Source organism: Trypanosoma equiperdum (genome assembly GCF_001457755.1).
Source record: "Trypanosoma equiperdum strain OVI genome assembly, contig: ctg_373, whole genome shotgun sequence".
Taxonomy (NCBI): domain Eukaryota; phylum Euglenozoa; class Kinetoplastea; order Trypanosomatida; family Trypanosomatidae; genus Trypanosoma; species Trypanosoma equiperdum.
The window spans coordinates 73,370-96,243 of NW_027124280.1; the positions used below are offsets into that span (position 1 = coordinate 73,370).

Here is a 22,874-nt window from a genome sequence, read left to right on the forward strand (position 1 = left end):
TCACACACCACAACGCTCATTTAAAGGGTAGTAGCAACGACAGGAACAATCCTCAGCAGGGCAAGTTCGATGCTTCACAAACCACTCTCGTAAGTGCATCCAGTGGCCTCCATGTAGACAGACGGTGCACCACGTAAAAGACTCCTCGAACGTATAACCAGATTTTTGACGGAATACCGGCTCGCTGCATACTACGCACATGGGTGTTAGGCAGTCAGGTATTTTGCACAGTGACTGTTGGCTCCCTTCCATGGACGCTGTCTTAATAGCCGTTGATGTTGGTTCCACCGCATCCCCCTCGGCATTGGCAGGAAATGTGGGTACGCGACATCCGCATTTGCATCTCAGCACCACACCTCCCGTTCCCGTTAGTCTCTTTGACTTCGGCCTGCCTTCAGTGCCAGAAATTACGGAAGCCGTCGGCGCTCCCACGAAACCACTAAATGTCCTCCCCACGAAATTTGATGCGAGTGGCACTACACCGTCCCGGCCAGCGAGTGGGAACGACATAGAATTATTATATTCACTGCTCTTGAAATTCTCGTTTACCTTTTCACGCATCTGCGACATTTTTGAGCACGCGAGATCGTGGATACTGCGGAGGATTGAATGGCCACCATTGTTCAACTGAGTGCGGTAGGCATCGTTCCACAAACGCCAACTCCTGCTCTTTGTAGACCCATATAGTGCAAAGTATACCACCGGAGTTTGCACGTCACCCGTTTCATCAACGTAACGTTGTACAGAAGTGTATTCGCTATCAAGTGGCTCGACAGCCGCCGAAAGGAAAAGGGAGCAACTGCAACCTAGAGAAGAATCAAACTGCATCATCGTCATCTCTTGAAGTATATCACCTAGGGCCTCCCACGATTCCTCGCGTTTATTATCGCCGGAGGCTAGCTGTTCCTGCGAATCGGCTGATGCGTATGGGAATAACAGAACTGTGGCCAGGGCTACTTGGTCCGGGAGGGGCATTTGAGGGTATCGCCTCGTGAAACACGTAAAGAACTTGCGCCCTGCCACGTGTGATGAAGCGCTTGACCAACCTGACCCTGGTCGCTCGCGCTCGCCGTTCCCTTGATCGGCGCCTCCTATGGACGAATGATGTGCATACATCCCCAACAGCTCAACGCACAAATGCATCCAGTAACTACAGCCCGCAGGCGCAACGATATTTGCAACCGGAAAATGACCCTGTGCAGCTGACTCTAGTATAAGGGCGACATTCGCGTAGGAAGGCCGCAGGTCACTGTAATGAGAGAGCAGTCGTGCCGCCTCACTCAGATAACCCATGCAAACATGAATAGCAACACGCCGTTCAACTGCATCCTCCGGTGAGGCGGCGCCAACGCGGTCGCAGAACTCAACCTCAGGAGAGGGCGCCACCTGACTTTCAAACGGCGGTAGAGAGTTCTGAGAGAGCACATCGGCCGCGTACTCTGTACTTTCGGACGATGCTGAGGGAGACGAAAACATGGTGCTTCCCTTTTCAGATGCCAACGGTCTCTGATGGCAATACAGGGGAAGGCCATGAAATCGACCGGATACCTGGTGTGTCGTCTGCGGTACGATGTTTGGTGATAAAACACCGATCCTGCTGCTCTCCCTAACAGTTGTTGGGGAGTCTAACGGCTGCAGCATCAGTGCCTCCTCATCTCGATCGATGCACCACCCCATTGCGCGGAGAATGACTTTAGTTACTTGCACCTGTGGCTTTTTCCGGAGCAGTTCCAGTAAGCTGGGAACAACAGAAGATGCCGGGGTAATTGTTTTCCCCTTGTGAATGTGTCGTTGCATGTACCACCCGTAGCGGAACAGAGCATAAGCCTCACGATCTGCCATTTCGTGTGACAGCACAGAAAAAACTTGATGTGAGTAAGGCACGAATCCCTCGCGGAGACGCCTCAACGACAATAACGGGCGCCTAACAGTAGGAATATTTGGCCGTTCCTTTATTGCAGCCGGTAATGTCGTGGACAGAGAGGCGAGGGTCGTTTCGTCGTAATCTGTGTTCATGAACACTGATGCTTTCAGCAGGTCTAAAAGGTTTCCACCAGTGCGCTCCGCCTCACCGCTCTCTTCTTCAAATTCCCCCTCGCTAAGGCTACCGGCACTGGCAGAAGGTTCCTTAGCGATAGTGTCGGGTATGTGCTGGTCCTTCTGTTTTCGTAATTGCAAATTACTGTCATCCTCCATATCGTCGAGCAGCTCATTAATATCACGATGAAAGCGAAATACATTGGGTCCCGCGCTCCACACAGGGATGTCATTGATCATTGTGACCATTGTTTTTCTCGGAAGAGCCACTTGTGGGTACAACTCACCCGAAGCGGCATCGAGCAGAACAAGACACGGCAACTTGAGATGTTGCCCATTCTGCACTTGGTCGCATTTGCCTGCTCTATGGTGTGCACTTCCCTTGTGAGGAGACGCCGCTACACCCGGTTGTGACGTTTCAACACCCGTAGTCGGTGTAACAGCTTGGTCTCCCCCCAATGATGCAGCACATGCTGCTGGCACCCGGGTATGTAAGCGATACCGGTCCTCCGAAGGGAGCAAACGTTGTCGTCTTTCCTTTTCCTCACCGCTATCATCACTATCATCACCACCTTGACTTTGCGAATCTGTAAACGTATACATCCATAGCCCCCTTTTTCGGGTGGTGCTGACTACAGTAGGAGTTGCACACGACACCCAGCTGAGAGACGTGTATCCCAGGCTGGCGTGAACGTGCGCACTAACTGGCCTTGAGCTCATCCGCAGATCCCAAAGTTGAAGTACGTCATGGCGGTTGTTGCTGCCGGCAGCCGCGACGTACTTCTGCGACATGTCACAGGCAATAGCCTCTGCAAAGCATAATGCACCCGTAGACGCAATACCAACACCACAGCGCAGGGGTTGTTGTTGCCTCGAAGCGCGTGAAGAAGTGGGAGTAACGCCTGGTGGGGCACCGAGGTAGCGAATAGCTACTTCTCGAGACCGAAAATCCATCACCTCCGCAAAGCAACCATACTCATCTCGCCGTCGCGCCGCCACGACGAGAATGTCACTGTTTGGAACCCAATCGAGAGAAGTTACACTTCCCTGAAGAACACGTTCCTGAACCACTGTGGTGTGAAGAGAGGGATGGGAGCCGCTACCTTCTACGCGCAGAAGTTGCACAACACCCCTATGTCGACCAATGGCAAGTAATGTTGGGTCGCGATACGCCCAGCCGGATGTGACAATATCATTCCCTTGAATACCGCTTTTAGTGTATTGTATTGATTCTGCTCTGGTATCTCTGTCAACATACGCACTCGTTGTAACAATTTCGGAGGGGACAGACAGTGCGGAGAATGACATCCCTTCGCCCACCCATGCACCACTACCGCTTTCGGACACAAATAGCCTCTGCGCGCCCCCAGCACAACTAAGTGCAAGCGAAAGCGGTGTGCATCTGTTCGCTTCATCTTCACCGCCGCTAATGCCGCTACCGCGCACCTGCGAGAATGGGACTCTCCATATTGGAACAAATGGTCGTCGACACGCATTGTGTACAATGGTGTTAATTACAGAACAGGGTTGATTCCCGTAAGGAGAAAGGTCGGCAGCGGCCTCATTGGTCGAATCAATAATGCGAACGTGTTGCCTGTCTGGAGTTGGGGTTACCGACAACTCCCGTGCAAGAGGCGAAACAGAAGAAAGATTGTAAAGGCTGATATGGTCTACTGTGGCAGTGGCAAATATGGTAGTGTCCCCTGGTTGCTTGCAAAGCAACATTTCTCCAGAGGCGACAATGCGTGACAATACTAAAAATAACTGAAGTGTATCTTCTTAACGGGGAGGGGGAACACACTTTTATTAAACCCCTGGGAATATACTCGCACCTACGTGCCTACGCTCACGTCCAGGTGAGCCGCCTCTCCCTTGCAAATTGAAAAGAAAAAGCGGAACAAACACGCTCAATAAAGGGATGAAGAAACAAAACAAATACAAATCGTGAAAAGGTGAAGGAGGGGGATATTGGCAACACCCGTACATCTGTTATTATTTCATATCATCCCTATAACAACACACACAAATACACCTACAAGCACGTATGCGTTACAGACACTTCACACACACACATATATATATATATATATATATATATATATATACATAATTACTCTTATGATCCCACATAAATTACTTCCATGCCCTTTTTCTTTTGTACGAAACGTCTACAAGTGGAACCTGTACATGAACACACGCACAACCACTGGACATATTTAAAATCTTTCTTTTTTTTAAAAAACTCACCGGTTTCCCCCACTTTCTCTACTTCCCCCCCCCACACACGCGCCTCTATTTGCGCTCATGCATCGAAAGATGGCTAGGGCACCAACTCAGTGTATACCAAAGGGGAAGAGACAAATAAAAAGAAATCGGCAGCACCTGGCAAAAGGCCACAAAGTCAGTATCAACAATAATGGTTAAAAAAAAAAAGCACTGTACAACACAAACCATGCACTTAACACTTTGTGTGGACCACGGCTAGACGGAAAAGTCAATAATTATTGCGTTCCGCGCCTGAGAATAGTGAACCTCCGCTCCTCACAATGATGATAAAACAGGTCGTGACTCGACAAAACATCCTCACTGCCAGTTGGTAAACACTTCTTTTCTTTTTAGACCAGTGACTAAATACAGCCATTTATTGTGTTCTTCTCTCTCAGAGTAAAAGTTATCAAAACAAAGATTATAAAAGCTTGGAGACACCAACAACACCATAATTTCCCCCGTCACCACATCGTTCAGTCAAACTCCTTCAAAGCACGTATATTAACGCCATCTGCATAACGGAAGGGAACTGCATATACAAATAAATAAACGGCCGCACGTACTTCTCCACTGAACTCGCGTGAGCACACACGGATGAACAAACAAAACGACAAGAGTCGTAACATTCAAACGCTCCGCACTCGCAAGATCCAACACAAATTTGTAAATTCACACGCGCAAGAGTATTTTTTTTTCACGATGCCAATTCGGTAAAAAAGGAACCAGGCAACACAGTGAGGAGTTTTCACATCTAATGACGGAAGTTTTTTTTTTTTTAAACGACAGGTGAAAATACTAATAACAGTGAAATTGACGTCGTAGCAGTGGTAGTTAAATCAGTACAAGCAGTGAACAGCACACTACCACCTACTTTACATTTGTCCAACCATCATTGTCAACGAAAAATTGAACACCTGAACTGGACTCATTATTATCTCCCTCACTCGCCGCCTTCGATGAAACCTTTACATTCCCATCCGCCCCATCTTCATTTTTCCTTGACTCCTTGCAATCAACACTACCTCCCCTACTTTCCTTATCTCCCCCCTTTGACCGCACTGACATTGACTTTCGCCCACTTCCTGTCAACTCCAACTCACAGACGGAAGATCTCACTGGTGCGTTGCCACTATGTTCCTCATTCTGTGCCGCCTCACGTAGCAGCCGCTGCTGCTCCTCGCTAAGTCCACAATTACGCGCCACTTCCAGCACGGCCGCTAATTTTCGTTTTTCACTCCACAGCTCACTCTGCAGTGCTTGCACTACTGACTGCAATGCTGCTATAGTATTTTCCTGAGTTTCGCACTCTGATTTCGTGCGCTGCGACTCACCGCTTCGTTCTCTGTTTTCGTCATCCCAGTTGATCAAACCATCTGCTGCTTCAACAATACGCTGGGTAAATGCTTTGAGGCCCCCCTTACTCCACTGATCGACTCCATTGACCTCCAACTCCTCCTTTTTAGTGGCTTCCTCACGCTGTTTTCGCTCTGCCGCAAGGCGGAGACGAAGCTGAGAAAGGCGAAAAAAATAACGGTCAAAAAATACATCCTCCGTAATGCGCAGGGTTTCATCCAGTGGAGCAATTTCATCTTTTTCCATGTGTTCGGCAGCTGTATCAACCTGTTCGTCTCTTTTATGTTCAATGGCCTCCGCACCCCCCTTTTGGTGGCGCCGCTCGTCGCTTAACACAAACGCCGCATACCTTTTCTTCACGAACGGATTGGTATCCAACAACTGTTGGCGGAAAGTTGCTAACTTCTCATACCGACTACCTGGTAAAAGCTCAGCATGCCCTTCTCGTCGTTGAGGCAGTGGCTGTGATTTAAACTCACTTTCCTTTGCCCATACATCAAATGACGCCTTCTCATCTTCCGAAATATCGTCAAGAAAAACCATGCTATTCCGCTGGAATGATGCAATATCCGTGTCAGAAAGCGGGCATTGCTGCGCAAGGCGTGAGTCTTCATCACCAGCAATGAGAACATTGCCACCGGTTACTTCAGTGGCAAAGCGGGTTACGATATTAGCGAGGTTCCGCGTATCCTCCACAAAGCTGCTAGTAATCTCTCCAATATCCTTCGTAATGTTTGTGAACCACATGACTGACAGACGTGGCACAATTCACGAACTACAGTGCACGCCTGCTAACCCTCCTTTCTCACGTGGCACTTTACACACGCGTTAAGTGTGGTTAAATGCTCACAAGGAAACAAATGTATAGATATGTGATATTATTCTGTTACTTTTTGCGAAGCACTTTCCCCCTTCTTGCCCCGACTCCGAGAAAGGTGTTCAACCAAACACTGAGACCGCTTTTACAGCACTCACCTATTCTTTTTGATTCAACGAAGGAGCAACTACCCTGCGGTAGCGTTCAGTTGAGGCAAGGGCAGAAGATGAGAAAAAGCGAAAAGATAAAAATTTATTTGCCACAGTAAGTAGCGCACGATCGTAATCCACATGTACAAACCCAGTAGATACGCAGAGGGGAGAATGTATATATGATATTTACTTTCGGTGAACGATATAACAATCTCCGTCCCTTAACCCTCAGCACAACCAGTTACATTTTAACGGCCCCCCCCCGCTCTCTTGAGTGACGCTTGTACACCCAACGTGCATCCATCGTTCTCCCAATCGCCACTACCGCACTATGAAGGGTGGGCGAGGCCACTGCCTCCCAAAAGCTGTGAAAGTCAGTTTTTTAAAAGCGCGAGTGGGCGCTACGAAATATATATATATTCATTTGTATTACCCCTCTCGAGAAAGCCACGCTCCGTCAACCGCCGTGCTGACTCCTTCACAGCAGAAGCCGTTACTGGAAACCTCACGAGTTTCGGTACCTCCTCCATGACTTCTTCGTGACTCGCGCGGCGACGTTGCTTCATCAAACGAACAATGGCGGCATCTACGACATGCACTCGATCCTTCATTATGTCTTCCATTGTCTGCTCTCCGTCGGTATCAGCAGCTCTCTCGTCAACAGCTCCGTCACCTCCGCGGCGGCGAGCGCCAAGGAACGGAATGCGGCAGAACTGTGACGGAACACTAAAGCTGTGGTTGATGCGCAAGATATCAGTACCGAGAAGGGTGGCAGCCACAACACCAACCGAAGACCCATAACCGGAGGCGTCATCACTCCCATGTTGGTTTGAGCCATCCGTACCGGAACCGGGAGCGCGAAGAAGTAACCGAAATTTGGGATGGCACAGACCAAGAATAGCACCAACAACGTCAGGCAATGAGATATCCAACCCAAGTTGACCACAAATCTCGCCAACTGATACGCATAACTGCTCCGAATGCATCCCTGCATCTATAATTTCTTGCAGGGCGAGCAGCACGTTCGCTTGTACAAGAGTTCCTGACAATTGCCGCCTTGAGTTACCGACTGCCGACTTAACAACAGCGGAAGAAAGCTGATGTAACCAAATCAAACGGCGTTTAGCGAAGCACTTTCGGTAAAAAACTTCCATACTTTTGGCTAAAACGCGCAACTGTGGGGGTAGCTCGGTACTCAGTGGCGTTTGCTTTGGCCAGTATCCATCCGTGAGAACGTTCAGTTTCACGTCTACTGCGGCGAGCGCGGCTTCAACAGCCTCGTGGTTCTCCTCCTCCTCTTCATATCCTTCATTGTTGTGTTGTGCTTTCGGCTGAGGTGTCTCCGTCTGGTCATCCTCTTCATTGGCCACGCTCGTGGGTGGGGGAGATAACGGCGGCACCTCGGTGTGCTTGTTTACTACCCACAACCGGAATCGCTCATTTAACTCCTGCGACGACATGAGGTCGTTAACCATTCCCTCGAACTTTGCCGCATCCGTTCCAACGATTTCACGCAGAATCTGAATAAAGTGCCCCTCCACGTCCACACATGGCGTTCCTCGCGGGTGATGAAGGAGCCGACGCGCAAGATCTCTCCAGTACAACTTTTCGAAAATATCTTTGGACGGAAATAAAGAATAGATGCGACCAATATCATCCAGAAGCTTAAGGACGCCACCAACGTCACTGCTTCCATCAGCGGTGGCCATCGGCTTGCTTTCACTATGATCACTTTGCCCAAGCGCGGTGCTCGTGTCACTTCCACGCACCACCCAGTCTAAGTAGCGGGCTAACTGCTCAACAAACTCCATCTGATGCCCTTGCAAGACTTCAGTTAGCGCATCACGCAACTGTATGGAAAATGTTGCACTATCCTCAGGAAACCCTTCAGAAATTATAGTTTCACCACGGTGCATGAGCTCGATCATTGCTTTGACGGTCCCAAATACATCCCTCTCCACCGATCTCGCAGCAAATCGTTGCATCACTAACAGTCCTTGTTGCAGTATATAAGCGCGGAAAACGGCATTGCACTGCTTACCGAGACGCACATACTTCCCCGAAGCAAGAAGCCTCCACGCAAGACGGAAGCAGTCGTATTTTTTCTCCATTGCCAGATTTGCGAAATCACGCTCGAGGAAGGCGACGCCGTGAGTAAGCAGCAAAGAGCTCTGAGTAACGCTTTCAAGCTTTGGTAAGGAGTAAGAAACCAAGCAGACGCGCACGCGCTCCCGACATTCTAGCAGAAACTGCTCTACTCTAGCAAAGAATATTCCAGCGGGAACACCTGCACTCCACATGCGATCTGCCTCTTCCATGTAGAACTTCCCCACCAATGCCACAATCTCCGGCTCCACGCGCAAGAAATACACCTGCACTGCTGCGCACAGGTCTGTGAAGAGCCGAAGTTCGTGACGAGAGTTCCAACCGTCACCGTTGCTATTCTCTACACTGCTATTTGCGTGCACAACAATATCACGACTGAGGCAATCCAGGTATCCCAACTGCGCACGTGGTAGAAGCCAGGGGTGAAGCAACAGCCCCTCACGCAAAATTTCAATAGCCAACCCCTCGATAGACTTCACTGCATGTGTTTTAAACACGTACCAGCGGTCGAAGTAGACCCAAACCTCCTGCAGCTCCGCAACGGCTAGGTAGTAATGGCCCCATGCATGAGCAAGACGCACAAATAACACATCGGCAGTCACACCATCTTCCCCACTACTCGTAAGTAACTCCACCATGGATGTGACGTACCCCTTTAGGCATTGCTCCAGTTCGGCGAAGAGGTGCGGGCCGCAGTCTAGTTCAACAAGTGTGCGAACGTTCCTACAGACAGAATCAACAAAATATTCTCGATCGCAAAAATCGATTTTCAGCCACCGCTGCTGTTGTATAGGCGGGACCGTTGACAGGGGTGCCGGTGATGCCGAAGGATTATGTTGATGCGGGAGCGACGGGAAAGAAGAGGTGCAGAGCAGTTGTAGTAGTAATTCAACAGATTTCGCCACGAAAGCGGGAGAATCAACGATAGCTTTCGTGTTCCCGGATGATCGAGCAAGTACAGCGCTCAGCATGCCTAAAGCCGACTTCAACGCTTTATCGCGCTCTGCCTCACTGGCCTCGCGGTGAAGTGAATGTTCCGGCTGTGGTAGCTGAATATTTACGCACGGTTTGGTATGAAGCAACTGCTCACCCCACTGAGCTTGCGTTACACCTTGATCATACAGCGTCCGTGATGACATTGCAGAACCCGGATAAAAATATTAAAGAAACGACAGTTAAAGCGCTCTTGCGTCACCGATGCTTACCACAGTCTCCACCTCCAAGTCTTTACTTTATTTATAGCAGGTAATGTTGCGTTCTCTATAAACTTTTACTTCTTTTGTGTGCACACGCAAGATTTCACCCCCGCGTCTCGCCAATTGCTTGGCCTCTGGCCCCTCACGATTTTGTTTGTGGTTTTTGTTCTTGGGTATTGAGGGGAGAAAGAGCAAACAATAAAAACAAACTGCTACCGTGAATATAAGGCGTCGGCCTTGAACTCATACAACTGAAATTGCACTCGGAAGAACTACTGAGAATTACCCTGAGAAAATTAAACGCAGTAAAGCACGAGTAAAAAGAATGAGGAAGAACGGAAGGTGAGGGATTGTATATATACCGGCACACCCAGACATATTTATACATGAAATTTGGAAGAGGTTCAGTACGAGCAATAAACCTCATCATTGTTAATGCTTCGTCCGCATCCTGGAAAAAGAATATGTCAGGGTGTCACCATTGGACAATCACACGGGTTACCCACCACACACACACACACACACACAATTGTGGAGAATACTCTTCAATAACACAAATAACAAAAAAAGATGAAAACGGACGGGTTCTCCTCGCATACACAGTGATATCGTATGAATAAAGAATATCAAAATGATTGCCTTCATTTTCCCCACTTCACCCTATACACACACACACTAACTTTCGATGAGCAACTGCAGTGTTTTCACATGCGGTTCGGCAAGCGGTGCGAGGCTATTCTCTTTTATCGCATCAATGATAGTCAGTACCTCATTAACGCCAGAAAAGACATCAAAGGCAAGAAAAATAAGCACGTGAAAGTCAGCAAGTTTCTGCAATATCGGCACGTCGGCCCTCTTGGGATCCTTCAGGTAATTGCGGAGATTTGTAATCGTCGGTGGATCCATCCCTGGTCGGGAGATACGTACAAACAAATTTTTCACGACGTGTGAGTCGAACGGGTCAACCGCCACGTAACTTGTAAACCAGCGTGTATCAATCTCCTTACTTGGGGCCTTGGTAATCACCTGCGGGCGCCCTTTGTCGTCTGTCTGTTCCTGAGCTACCTCTAGTGAAATGCTACTGTATACAAAATGGCTCGGAATTTCATCCCCACAAAACCCATCGGCAGTGCCTGTGACCACGGTACTGTTTCTTGGGTCAGCGTCAAGTTTCTCGGTGAGGGTACCAAGTCTGTAAAAGTGCACAGCTTGTGGGGACGCCTGCCATGCCTGGCACTCAATGCGTCCGGTGGTGATGCTTGGACTCATGGTCAACAAAACACACTCATCTCCAAAACGGGACTGCTCTCGAGCACAGAGTAGCAGTTCGTATCCGCTAAGAACCATTTTATCTGGATCCCTTGCCTGATGTGTACACACCATGCCCACGCGCCGGAGACCCAACCGCTCCGCCAGTCGATCTACCGTCCCGACACGACTATCACGTAGGCAAATAAATTTCTGTAAGCCTCCCTCCTGCTCTGGTTCGTACACTGCATGAACCTCTATCGTGGACTCGGCTGAATCGTACTTGCCGTACAAAATACCACATCGCTGAACTGCCCAGCCGCTCTGTCGTACAAAACTTTGAAACAGATTCAAGGAAGTGACATCCACCCGAACGAGTTTGGTCCGGCTGGGCGCCCACCGCACACGTGAGAGTTCAATGGCTTTCATCAGCTCAGAAGAGTTAACGATGTTCGAGTTGACGACAGAACCCCCGACTATTTTCTGTTTGTCGTGATTATGGTAAACTCCCGTAACGGGACATACTCGCTCTTTATACGGCGGTTCATTACAGTGGCAACACGGCTCGATGCGAGGCTTTTCGGTCCGGGAAAGTTGCGCGTACCGCCGCTGCCGCTCCTTTCGTAACTCTTCAAGTGCAGAAGCATCAGCCATAAATAAAAAACGATGCACAGGACAAAGAAGATAAGTTGCCCCACGATTAAGTGCAATGTCTTTAATCAAGAAATCGAAAATGTTATCCAAAGCAAGATCACTACCTATATTCAAGACAAAAGTGGGCGAAGAAAAACATGTTAACCGCCATCTGATGAAAATTATGAAGTCTTCGCAGAAAACATGAACTGCAACACACGAACTAGGAAAATTGGTTGTGCGGTGAGATAGTATCATCACAGGCAGTCGGGCATTCAGAACATCTGATAATCGCATCAGCACACTTCGTAACCCTTCTTGCACAGCCAGCTGAATGAAAGACCGAATAATTTCAGAAGTATTCAGAACTGAAGAAAATGCTCACAATGCGGATCAAAGGGTTCGGTTCGACCAAGCAACGTCAGAATGGTGCGGTACGCGCCAGTCACGGCCAACGAACGAGCAGTTGTGGTCCCCTGGCGCCTCCTCTTCCTGGAGTCTCCCTGCCTCACAGATAATTGTTGTTGCCCTTGTTTCGGTTGCTTTGTGTCTATTCCCCTCTTGTTTTGGTGGTGTAATGCATTTTGCTCCGCATCTCCATCTCCTTCAACCCTTACTTTGATGAGGAAATCATCATCGTCATCATCACCATCATCCGCGTAATCTCGATCACCGCTATCACCACCTCGGGGTTTACTGAGCATCGATAGCACCCGCTGCGGCACCAACACACGCTGTTTCTCACGCACGTACGCGTGAAGCTCCATGATATTACAAAAACCAAACACACCAACACCTTTGCCCGATCCCCCTGGGGCCGAACTCCCGCTTCCAGTCCGATTCCCCTGCTCTTTTTCAGTTGCAACACCACTCTCACGCTCTTGGAAAAGCTCCTCACGCCTCTTGCGATCTGCCTCCACACGCAACATCATGGGTCGCACCGTGTGTTCAGTCCAGAACGGGTGCAGCGTAGGAGGCCATGCCTCGCAAACCTCATCATGCAGCAACAAATCCTCAGCCAACTGCCGCATGGAACAAGTCACCTGCTGATCTTCCGCGCATGCCACCACCACTTCATCGGTCAAGGACGGTGTAAAAAATGGCTCCAACTCCTCTGGTGCTGTGGTGTAACGCGCAATAAAGAGAGCCAGCGCACGAATGGTTCGACGGTGGTGACGCGCAAAGTGTACAAGTGCATCATGGCGGGTTAAGCCAAGTTTATAAAAAGCTCCGATGGCAAGCAAAAAGGGAGTAGCCTTCCCCTCCTCGTCCATCACACCAATGTAGAGCACATTCTGCTCACAATAGTGGAGCAAACTCTCCACCCGCCGTTCGTGGCGTTGAGACTCACGCAGCGATGTGACTGCCTCATGGTTAGAGCTCTGCTGCTGTTTGTGTTGTTTGTATGTCTCCTCTAACGCTAGCAACCATTCAGAAGTAAGGCTCCCTTGAAGCAGTTCCCACAAGTCCTCGTCAAAATTCATGCGGGAACGCAATAACTCCTTCTTGCGGAGGATCTCAACTGGCGTGGCACGCGCCTTCGCAGTACCCACTGCGCTTCCACCACAGCGGTTGTGCAAACGTATGCCGTGCGGTAGTGTAATGAAAGGATTGCGAAGCCCAATAACAAACAATTCACTAGCTGCTCTGGAGTCTTTGATGCGTAATACCAGCTTAACAGTTGCTTCATTTTTTTCGTTAGATACGTTGTCCTTCTCATTTTCCCTAGCGCCGGGATCCGGCACTGGTGATGACTCCACCACCTCTACAAAGCAGAGCTCACAGGGCGGTGGTGGAACAGTGCCGTCACAACTACCTGTTCCAGTTCCCCATGTTGCGTGAAGTTTGTGGCGCACGAGTGGGGTGAGAAGGTTATATAACTCCGACTGTAGTTGAAGAAGAATATTAGGCTCAACAGGCAATGGCAACTCGGAAGGAACTTGCAGTGTGAACTCTGGACCACAAAATAAGTGCGGTTCAACCATACTTCCACTATTTTTGTTTTCTTTAAAACCTGATATTAAGTATCTAAAAACTTCTCCACTCCTCCACACGCCTTATTCGTGAAGATGGTATAAATTACCAACACCACAAATTTGGGGGGAAAGACGGGAAAACAAACACGTATTGTTCCGCTATTGGTTCCCCCTTTCCCTTTCCAAAGTGTGGGAAACTTCACCACGTGCGCATGAGGTAATGTAAAAACCGGAAGAGCCAATCAAAAAGTGGGGAAGGAAAAACAAAGAGGAAGACCTCGTGGAGGAAATGATACAGGTGGGCATAAAACCTTCGTTGGAACAAACCAACACCAATATGACAGCACGAAAGCACGGGGTATCGTCTTTTTTTCTTTTCTTTTTTCTTCTAGTTTGTGCTATTCTACTCCAACGAAAACGTTTTGTAGAACATAAAGACCTAATCTTGTCCCTTTTCCAACTTCCTCACGCTCTGAATGCGGCCAACTCTATGAAGAATTGTTCCTTACATCACAGTTCAGTGGGGCCGACACCAAGACACAACGACGAATGGCTGACTGGAGCTTCTCACCACGTAGTTTGTCACCAATGCTGTTGTACTTGTATGGATCGGCAAGGATCTCACACAAACGCGGGAGCGTGAAGAAAGGCCATGGTTGCAGCCGTAGTTGTTCCAAAACATAGTCGTTATCCTCAACAAACGTATCCACTTTGGAAACAGCATCTGCACCGGCGACGTCGTCAGTTGCATTTGCCTTTTCTTGCGGCTTATTCTCATCACCACTACCACTATCTTTCGTGCTATCTGATTCACGATTTTGCGCGGCTAGCTGCAACACCTTCTCCACCATGGAAGATATAAAAGGTAACGTCGTCTCATTCCATGAACTATCGTCATCACCTTGCGACTGTTGCCGCTGGTGTCGGCGTAGTTGTTCTGTCAGTAATTTTTTTTCCTCCTCCGTGTACGGTACGGCAGCTGAAATAACAATTGGTGGTGAGGCGGTGGACTCGCCGCTTCCACTCGCGGTATCACCGGAGGGAAGCGAAGTCACCACTTTCTCCTCCATCTCGGTTACTAAATATGGTGCTGAAAAGTTAATAGACATAATGATTAGGAATCATGTGAGAGGGTGGAATGGAAGATCAGTTGGAAGGGAGAATATATATATATATATATATAAAGCACACCATAATAGCGACAGCAACAACAATTCCAACAAACATTCCCGCTCAGCGCACTCTGTTGGCACACAGTTGTGAATTGAGTGTTGTTTCCCCCTACAACAGTAGGGAGCACGCGTGGGAGGGGGAGGTAAAGTTAAGTAAGAGGAGAGAAGAGGAGAGTGGCAGAGGAACATGAACAAAAGCACGCAAATACGTGTGAACACATGCAGACGACGAGGTTGTGCATATCTATGTGCGTGTTTGTTTGTTTGGTTGGTTGTAAGGTAATAGAGTGCTCGACAATGTCCCTACTGAAAATGTGTCGCTGAATCTCTCCCTCATCCATTTATTTATCTTCTTTCCTCCTACACACACACACACAAACGGTGGGTCGAGAAGGGAAGGTTGGGGCAATGAAAATGATTCTACTCAACCGCCTCGAGATCACTTCAGCACCTTCAACAACCGCAAGGACGGGGGAAACGAACACAAAACCCACTCAACCACATTCGTTTAAACGGTTACGCGAATCATAAGTTGCATTACTGCCGGCGTGGCACCGGTCCTTGAACCGGGTTTATCAGCGGCATTGAACCAACCACTGGCACACTGTACGGCAGTAAATCGTCTGCAAGATCAATATGAGAAAGAATCATACGACGGCAACACATGCGGCTCAACCGAAGTGCGTTCAGAGCCTCAGCTTCCGTGTGGTCTTGGTTGAGCAGTTCCTGGTATAGTTCGTAAAGGTGCCCAACCACTTTTCCGCATGAATAGCAACGGACTGGAATCAGCATGAGGGCAAAAAAAAACAGCTAAAGCGCGAGCAACGAAACGAACCCTCTGAGCTGACGCTAGTGAACTAGAGTTAAGAACAAAAACCAAACAGTCAGAGAGAAGAGAGAAAGAGAAAGAAAGAGAATTATTCGCGTGTATTGACGGCACTTGCCTATCTTGACACCACTACCACGTGACAAGGCGTCATTACCAACTAAACAGGCATCCTTTGTGATATGTAAGTTCCTTTCAGTTTTGTTGGATCATTCATTTTCTCTCACCATTGGCTAGCGTGTAAGCTGCACTTAACAAAAGGCTATGGAAGGGAGTAGTGGCACCCGCCCTTCGCCTATTTGTTAAATGGGAAGAGTGGAGAAGGGGACAAGAAAAGAGGGAAGGGCGGAACAAGAAGCGCACGCCCACAAAAAAAAAACCAAACAATCAAGCTGGGGAGGGAAGGGCGGTAAGGGAAGCAAAAGAAAGGAGACAGCACGGGGGAGGACGATACCCGCGTCCGCAAACAAACGCTAAACACTGAACACTCATATTCGCTGATATCAAAATAAAAATATTGATGAATCTGCTGGGTTCTCCCTCTTTCCATCCGTCACTTTCATAAACATGCAAACATATCTTCTTTCACTTACCTCCCTCTGCCCTTCGTCTACATGTTTATACCCATCTTTGATGTAACCACTCTCCACCTCATACGCCATCGCGTGGATGTGATTGCTCCACTGCCATGGTTCGCGTTAATTAATCAATTACCACACACCTACACTCATATACGTACTATCGCCCCTCCTTCCACACGTCCATCCACACGCAGTGGGCGCAATGTCACTCGTTTTTTCTATCCGCATACAACTGAAGCGCGCACTTAGACGCTTTCAGAAGTAGGCTTGTCAGCACATCTATCTATTTTTTTTTCATCACAAAAAGTAGTCAGGTGTCTTTTTTGACACCTGTGCCTCACCACGGCGTGGTGCGGGATCAAACTGGAAGAAGCATTTGTTCATATGCTCGTCCAATTCCAGCAGACCCGCAAGGTTGCCACAACGGTAGCAATAATTTGGAGCACTAAATATTGTTACGAGTTTGTCGCTATGTGCCCAACTGTACCCTTCAGCCACAAGCTGATGCGCACGAGCAATTGTTTTCAAACCGTTATTATGACAAAATTGTTCTGTAATGTCGGCGCCAAAAGTGAAACCGGCGCCGCGAGGGCTGATACCCCAACCGTCCTTGTCCTCTGGGTCGCTCCACAGTAAGTCGCACATTGGCCCCTCGTGGGGCACCTCTTGAACACGTTCTAAACTGCGAATGTGGGCAAGACTATCAAGTGTTGGCGAAAGGCCACCGTGAAGGCAAAATATCTCATTCTCAACGACAGCAGCAAGAGGCAAATAATCGAAGAGATCCGTTAACAACTTCCAGACGTTTGCACTGCCATACTTTCGGACGCACTCATCGTAAAAGCCGTAAACTTGGGTGATCTGACGTGATTCGTGATTTCCACGCAATATCTGAACGCGCTCCGGATAACGGATCTTGAAGAGGAGTAACAAAGTTACTGTCTCAACACTGTAGTACCCACGATCGACATAATCGCCCATGAAGAGGTAATTAGTGTCCGGCGGAAGTCCACCAATCTTCAGAAGTTCCAGCAAGTCGTGAAACTGGCCGTGAATATCGCCGCACACCGTGACGGGTGCACGGACGGTGTGTACATTCTCCTCCTTCTCCAAAACCTCTCTCGCCTTCTGACAGAGTCGGGCCACTTGCGGCTCACTGAGAGGTTTCCCCTGCAACACGTATTGAATCAGTTCATCCACATTAAAACTGCTCGCCTCCCCACCGGTCCCCGGAGCCGTCACCGGTGGAATTGAGGTAGTCGCAGGCATCCCCCGCCCCTATATAATGTGCTGGTGGGTTTGGTTTTGAGTAGATGACAACTTAAACTAGCAAAAACTACTTGTAGTGCGACGACGGCCTGTCAAAAAGTGGAAGGATAGGAAGAAAGGGCTTATTAACAGGAGAAAAAAAAGAACGAAAGGAAGTATCTAAGGTGAGTAGCCATGGCTTAGCACCGCTAAGTTATTGCAATCGGCCCGTTTTTACGTTCATGTGTTTCTCGTGTTAGCCCAAAAGTGTTGCACAAGAAACACACATACATAATTTCCCCGTCCCCGACAACAGCAATGTCAGTAAGAGAATGAATCACTGAGTGGTAATATTCAACGCATCCATCAATGCCTTAGTGACCGACAGAAGAGCCGCGAAGGGAAGGAGTCCTCCAGCTGCCGGCGTTTCGCCTCCTCCACCTCCGGTCACCGTTGTATCCGTCGATGATTCCAAAACTTTTCGGCGGGGAATGACCCATAACGCCATGGCAACAGCACCAAAAATGGCTTCCACCATATCGGCTTGTCGTTTCTGGTTGGAGATCCCCAATTTCATTTCAAAGTAATTGCGCAATTGCGGAAAAAGACACTTAGCGAGAGATGCGTTGCACGTAGCATCAACTATGGGGCCCCCTGTCCAGCTGTTCAGTTTTTCCTGGGCGACAACGAAATCAAGAACGGCATCGCCCAGGTACTCAAGGGCTTCGTTCTTCACCGGAGTGACAGCTAACAACAGTTGCTCCATCAAAGACTGCTCGAGTTTTGCTTGATCCGCTTCCGAAAGCAGCAGGAATGGAGACTCAGAATTTCCACGACCATAAAGGCATTGCTTGATTGGGGCAAATATGTATTCCTCAACAACTTTTTCGAGGGGAACTAACACCTCCAAACACCACTCATCAACACACAATTCCACCGACCGTAGTGTCACTTCTGTGTTACAGTCGCTACGCAAGGCCTCTGCGACCTTCTTTTGCTCCCTGTCCAATTCAACAACCGTCAAGCTCCTGAAGGTATCTCCCTCGGCAAAACTGTCGCTGCTTTTGTCAACACGCAAAAACAGCGCGGAGCGATGATTGGCAACTGATGTCTCCTCCTCCGTTTGTTTGCCCTCATTATCTCCTACGGTATATGAAGAACGCAAAAGCAGCAACGGGCTGCTGAAAAAAATTTCAGTAACGTCCCTCTCGTCACTTACTGTGGATTGAAAATAAACCACAATCGTACCTTCTTGTTTGCTCTTGATGTACAATGGATCGCATCCACCCTCTGCTATACCGTTGATTAACTCCTTCGATAAACTCCGCAAACCAGGTGGACGGCTATTATCTTTTTTTTGTTTCCCTGCAATAATCAAAGAGAAGTCGGTGTATACACAGTCAGGAGTAATGCTCAATACCTTTTCCGTCGGCGTTCTGCAACTATTACTTCGGTCACTTCCATTTCTGTTGTTTCTGGCTCTCAATAATGCGAGGATGTCCTCTATCCACTTTTTGAAGAATGCCTCCCTTGCGAAATTCCCCATCCCATGACTGAGCGAGCGCAACCCGCAGAGAAACTCAGTAGCGTTTGTTGTTGGAGTGGGACGTTTCAACGTTAAAATCCTGTTCGCCAACGTTGGCGAACTGACCCTCGGCGATTCCGCTGGCACGTTGAAAGTGATACTTTTCTCAGCAAGGCGGGCAAATAGCAGTGCACTGGTGGAAGGGGGTTCTGTGCAAGTTTTAGGCTCCTCAGTCTCTAGACAAAGAGATTTGATTGACTCGCTGCGTACAGATGAAGCATCGCCACAGTATAAAATTTCGGATTTGACAAATAGTGCCCCACGTTTTGTATCCACATTTGAAATGGCATTATAAACTATGTCACTCAAGTGAAGGAGCAGCACCCCCCTAGGGGGCTGGCCGTGACCCGCAGTCTGCCTCAAATGCATGGCACCCCCCTCAAAAATGTTTGAATGCACAACACACACTGGGCGCTGTAGATGCAAACCTAAAAAGCTCCTACTGACAGAAAGAAAGGCCGACTTAGTTGTCACCTTACTTGCTAACAGAGCGGCTGCCCGCCGCACAGGATCTTTGGGGATACGGGCTCTGATCGAATCACCCACCGCAAGCATCAGAAAGGGGCGAAACGTCGGTATCTCACGCCCGTGGAGTTTTGCCGCCACCTCCCAGCGCTCAACGGATTCAACAAAATCATAAATTTCTCTACAGGGGCTGAAAATCTCCAACGCCTTCTCAAGCGCCATTTTGGGGTGATCAGACACTACCTTGGAAGCGAGAGAGCTATCTTTGTGCGCCCACGCCGCACGAACGCTCACTGAGCACTCCACCTGCTCATCCCCAAGCGACATACGTTCACCATCCCTTTTTCCGTCAACTTTCGAGCTACGCTCCCACCGGAACTGGAGCCGTCCAATCAAATCAAGTTGAGAAAGCACTACGAGGAGACGAGCTGGTGTAGTGGGAAGAACATCGCATTCGCTCACGATATCATCGGGCACCTTCACTATTAGACTGTGCTTGCGGTCTTTTAAGTATGAGTAGAGCTCCTCAGCGCTGACCCATCCATTTGTTGATGCGGTCGTCTTCATACCCACATTACGCAGATATCGCAAGGAGGCCTCATATAGGCTCGCTAACGGCTTTGCGAACTCCTCCACAGCTCCGTTGTTTCGTGAAGAAAGTCTCGCAGGTTCCGGTGTGTCAACTGGACGTACTGCACTGCAATTACTATCCTTTTCTGTGCCCGATTGCGGTTTCAGAATCCCCTTCGCCAACAGTCGTTCAAACTCTTGCTGAAAATATGGCTCCAGTTGAATCATACAAGGTTCAAAACCTTTTTCCAACCACAACTCACCGAGCTTTCGCTTCCATACGGACTGTGCCCCTGCCACCGGTGTGCCTAACGGAACGTACCCGCGACGTACCGCCTCATTGCCGAGCGCGGCGTAACTCCAAATTTCGCTGTGCATGATGGAAAGCTCCCCCTCACTTTGTAGATCCTTTCCGCTGAGAAAAAGGGCAACTGCCAGCTTCATGACCCATCGGCCACGTCGCTGCAGCACAAGGGCCTCTTTGGGCGTGTCGTTGACCATGTTAGTGCTTCCACATGACACGGCCACCGAGTCCTGCGGTCCAATATCTTCCCCGAAAATCATTAGACGGTAACAAATATTTCTTTTTGTATTCTAAATTCCGTACCTTACTCGGCGGACGTGCCTCAGAACACGGAAACCAAATCGAAAACAAGAGGTAAACACAAGTAAGAGGAAAACTATGCCTTTACAAACAATAGCATCTAAGAGGAATGAACGGAAACACAAAGACAAGAAATAATTGGAGGATGATGAAAAAGGAGGGGGGGAAAAACTGAGTTTAGACGGTGATGACACATTCCACCTAAACAACTGCTTACTGTAAACACACGAAGAAAAAAACCGAAAAAGCATCTACCTCCTAGCACTAAGAGCAAGAAAAGCAGGACAAGCGGAAGTGACAGCAACCCCCTCCACCAAGATCTACACGCAAACGCACAAAAATATTCATTTTGCGTGTCACAACTTCATTCCGCCCACAAGAGTACAATACGGTTCAGTGGTTAAGCCACTCGTCGACGTTGAACTCTGTGACCTGCAAGACATCAGCATGTAGCGGAGCGGTGGGGTTCGTGACGTTGGCGGGAATTTCATCAAACCCTCCACATGAAGGGGCTGGCGGAGCGGAATGAGCACGATCACCAGAAGCGCCCGATGTGGGCTCGTGCCGAACTGCTGTTTGTTGAGTTAACTTGGCTGCTACCTCCCCGCGCCGCCTTCGCTTTCGTCTCACACCCTCCAATGCACCCCGCTCCCGCGCTGTCGATTTTTTGTTGCTCTCAGACTGAAGGCGTTGAAACCTTTGCGCGAACTCGGCGTCCATAGCCTCCCGCCTTTCACGTTCTGCACGGCGCTTCTCCACCGCCACCCGGCGCTTCAGATCGTAGACGAGCGCGCTCCATTGCAACTCCTCATCACATAATGGACAATCGCATGGCGCTCGTGGTACAAGCGGCAAACTCGTTGCAGCCAACGATGCATCCGCCTGTGATGATTGAGTGGGAAGGGGACAAGGTGGGGACGGCGGCGAGTTGTCGTCTCTTCGGTCTGTGTATGCGTCGTGATTGAAAATACCACCAACAACAGGCCCACAGCCAGAAAGGGAATAGCAGTTCTCATTCACTTGACAGGCAGCGTCGTTGCTGTTCTCCGCCACCTCCGCTGGCCCGGCATCTTTCACCAGAGGGTCGCCACCACGTTGTGAGGAATCATAGATAAACCACATGGCAAGACACACAATGTGCGCACGAAGCCTGCAGAATGGCGTGCGTGAGCAGCGCAAGAAATACGGCGCTCTCAGCGGCAGCGAGCATAACGAGCAGGGGTAGTGCCCGGACTCAAGCAATGTTCGCTCCTTTACATGCTGTCTGATGACTTCTTCTTCACACAAGTTGTTATGCATGACGCCGCAACGAAGTGTATTATCCTGGCCGCCAACGATAGGCTTGCTGACGTCGACGTTAGCTCCCGGTGGTGCTCGCATGAAGTAAGCGCCGTAATCTACCGCTGCACCCCACTGCCCATCATTCATGTATTGGGTCTGGAACTGCTCTATAGTCGTGCTTTCCACACGAAGAAGAGACGTCTCCACCAGCGGCTCCATTGTCGGCAGTGCCGACAGCAATTGTGAGATCACCTTATCAAAGTGCTCCCGATCAAAAATGTGGAGTGTCAGTTGCAGCCTAGAGAAAAGTTCCGTGCGCAACAGCAGCAGCAGAACACCGACAGCGTGGGTCAGTTTGTGAACACACCGTAGCTGAGATACGTGTGACTTTAACCGCGTGGACTTCGATGGATTCTGCCAGCACCATTCAAACTTGAGCGCTATGCGGTCTTCACCGAAGCCGGAGACACACATTAGAAGCAGCCACGGCCGTCCGTTTCTCTTTGTTCGTCTTGCGCCGTTCACCAATTCTCCATTATGCTGCCGAAGGCGCCGGATGGGATTCACCGTGTATCCAATGTAGTGCGCGCCTTCACATTGAGGGTCCAAGCTCGTGAGTAAATAGACACAGTGAAACCGGGTGTCCATTTCCGTTTTTCTGGGGTAGACGGGATCCAAACGCGAACCAGAAAGAAAAGAGAGAAACACTCAGTTCCACACCAATAAATAAATAAACAAATATATATATATATATAT

The 22,874-nt window shown here is 49.1% G+C and overlaps 10 protein-coding genes across 10 annotated transcripts; all 10 read right to left on the reverse strand.

The window, feature by feature from the left end:
- TEOVI_000149300 (uncharacterized protein) lies at positions 1-3,762 on the reverse strand (the record flags this gene model as incomplete). The annotated part of the gene is made up of 1 exon (XM_067224712.1): positions 1-3,762. The coding sequence occupies one exon, from the start codon at positions 3,760-3,762 to the stop codon at positions 1-3; it is 3,762 nt and encodes a 1,253-aa protein (XP_067080813.1).
- A 1,410-nt stretch (positions 3,763-5,172) lies between these two features.
- On the reverse strand, positions 5,173-6,405 carry TEOVI_000149400 (uncharacterized protein; the record flags this gene model as incomplete). Its single annotated transcript, XM_067224713.1, has 1 exon — positions 5,173-6,405. The coding sequence occupies one exon, from the start codon at positions 6,403-6,405 to the stop codon at positions 5,173-5,175; it is 1,233 nt and encodes a 410-aa protein (XP_067080814.1).
- A 623-nt stretch (positions 6,406-7,028) lies between these two features.
- Positions 7,029-9,872, reverse strand: TEOVI_000149500 (cullin 4B, putative; the record flags this gene model as incomplete). Its single annotated transcript, XM_067224714.1, has 1 exon — positions 7,029-9,872. The coding sequence occupies one exon, from the start codon at positions 9,870-9,872 to the stop codon at positions 7,029-7,031; it is 2,844 nt and encodes a 947-aa protein (XP_067080815.1).
- A 732-nt stretch (positions 9,873-10,604) lies between these two features.
- On the reverse strand, positions 10,605-12,107 carry TEOVI_000149600 (NPL4 family, putative; the record flags this gene model as incomplete). The annotated part of the gene is made up of 1 exon (XM_067224715.1): positions 10,605-12,107. One exon carries the CDS (start codon positions 12,105-12,107, stop codon positions 10,605-10,607), a length of 1,503 nt encoding a protein of 500 aa, XP_067080816.1.
- A 65-nt stretch (positions 12,108-12,172) lies between these two features.
- On the reverse strand, positions 12,173-13,795 carry TEOVI_000149700 (PRP38 family, putative; the record flags this gene model as incomplete). Its single annotated transcript, XM_067224716.1, has 1 exon — positions 12,173-13,795. One exon carries the CDS (start codon positions 13,793-13,795, stop codon positions 12,173-12,175), a length of 1,623 nt encoding a protein of 540 aa, XP_067080817.1.
- Positions 13,796-14,274: 479 nt separating this feature from the next.
- Positions 14,275-14,856, reverse strand: TEOVI_000149800 (uncharacterized protein; the record flags this gene model as incomplete). The annotated part of the gene is made up of 1 exon (XM_067224717.1): positions 14,275-14,856. One exon carries the CDS (start codon positions 14,854-14,856, stop codon positions 14,275-14,277), a length of 582 nt encoding a protein of 193 aa, XP_067080818.1.
- A 639-nt stretch (positions 14,857-15,495) lies between these two features.
- TEOVI_000149900 (RNA polymerase subunit RPB10) lies at positions 15,496-15,750 on the reverse strand (the record flags this gene model as incomplete). Its single annotated transcript, XM_067224718.1, has 1 exon — positions 15,496-15,750. One exon carries the CDS (start codon positions 15,748-15,750, stop codon positions 15,496-15,498), a length of 255 nt encoding a protein of 84 aa, XP_067080819.1.
- A 912-nt stretch (positions 15,751-16,662) lies between these two features.
- Positions 16,663-17,634, reverse strand: TEOVI_000150000 (protein phosphatase 2A, putative; the record flags this gene model as incomplete). The annotated part of the gene is made up of 1 exon (XM_067224719.1): positions 16,663-17,634. The coding sequence occupies one exon, from the start codon at positions 17,632-17,634 to the stop codon at positions 16,663-16,665; it is 972 nt and encodes a 323-aa protein (XP_067080820.1).
- A 316-nt stretch (positions 17,635-17,950) lies between these two features.
- TEOVI_000150100 (Ribonuclease 3, putative) lies at positions 17,951-20,797 on the reverse strand (the record flags this gene model as incomplete). The annotated part of the gene is made up of 1 exon (XM_067224720.1): positions 17,951-20,797. The coding sequence occupies one exon, from the start codon at positions 20,795-20,797 to the stop codon at positions 17,951-17,953; it is 2,847 nt and encodes a 948-aa protein (XP_067080821.1).
- Positions 20,798-21,230: 433 nt separating this feature from the next.
- Positions 21,231-22,766, reverse strand: TEOVI_000150200 (GIY-YIG catalytic domain containing protein, putative; the record flags this gene model as incomplete). Its single annotated transcript, XM_067224721.1, has 1 exon — positions 21,231-22,766. The coding sequence occupies one exon, from the start codon at positions 22,764-22,766 to the stop codon at positions 21,231-21,233; it is 1,536 nt and encodes a 511-aa protein (XP_067080822.1).
- Positions 22,767-22,874: the final 108 nt, after the last annotated feature.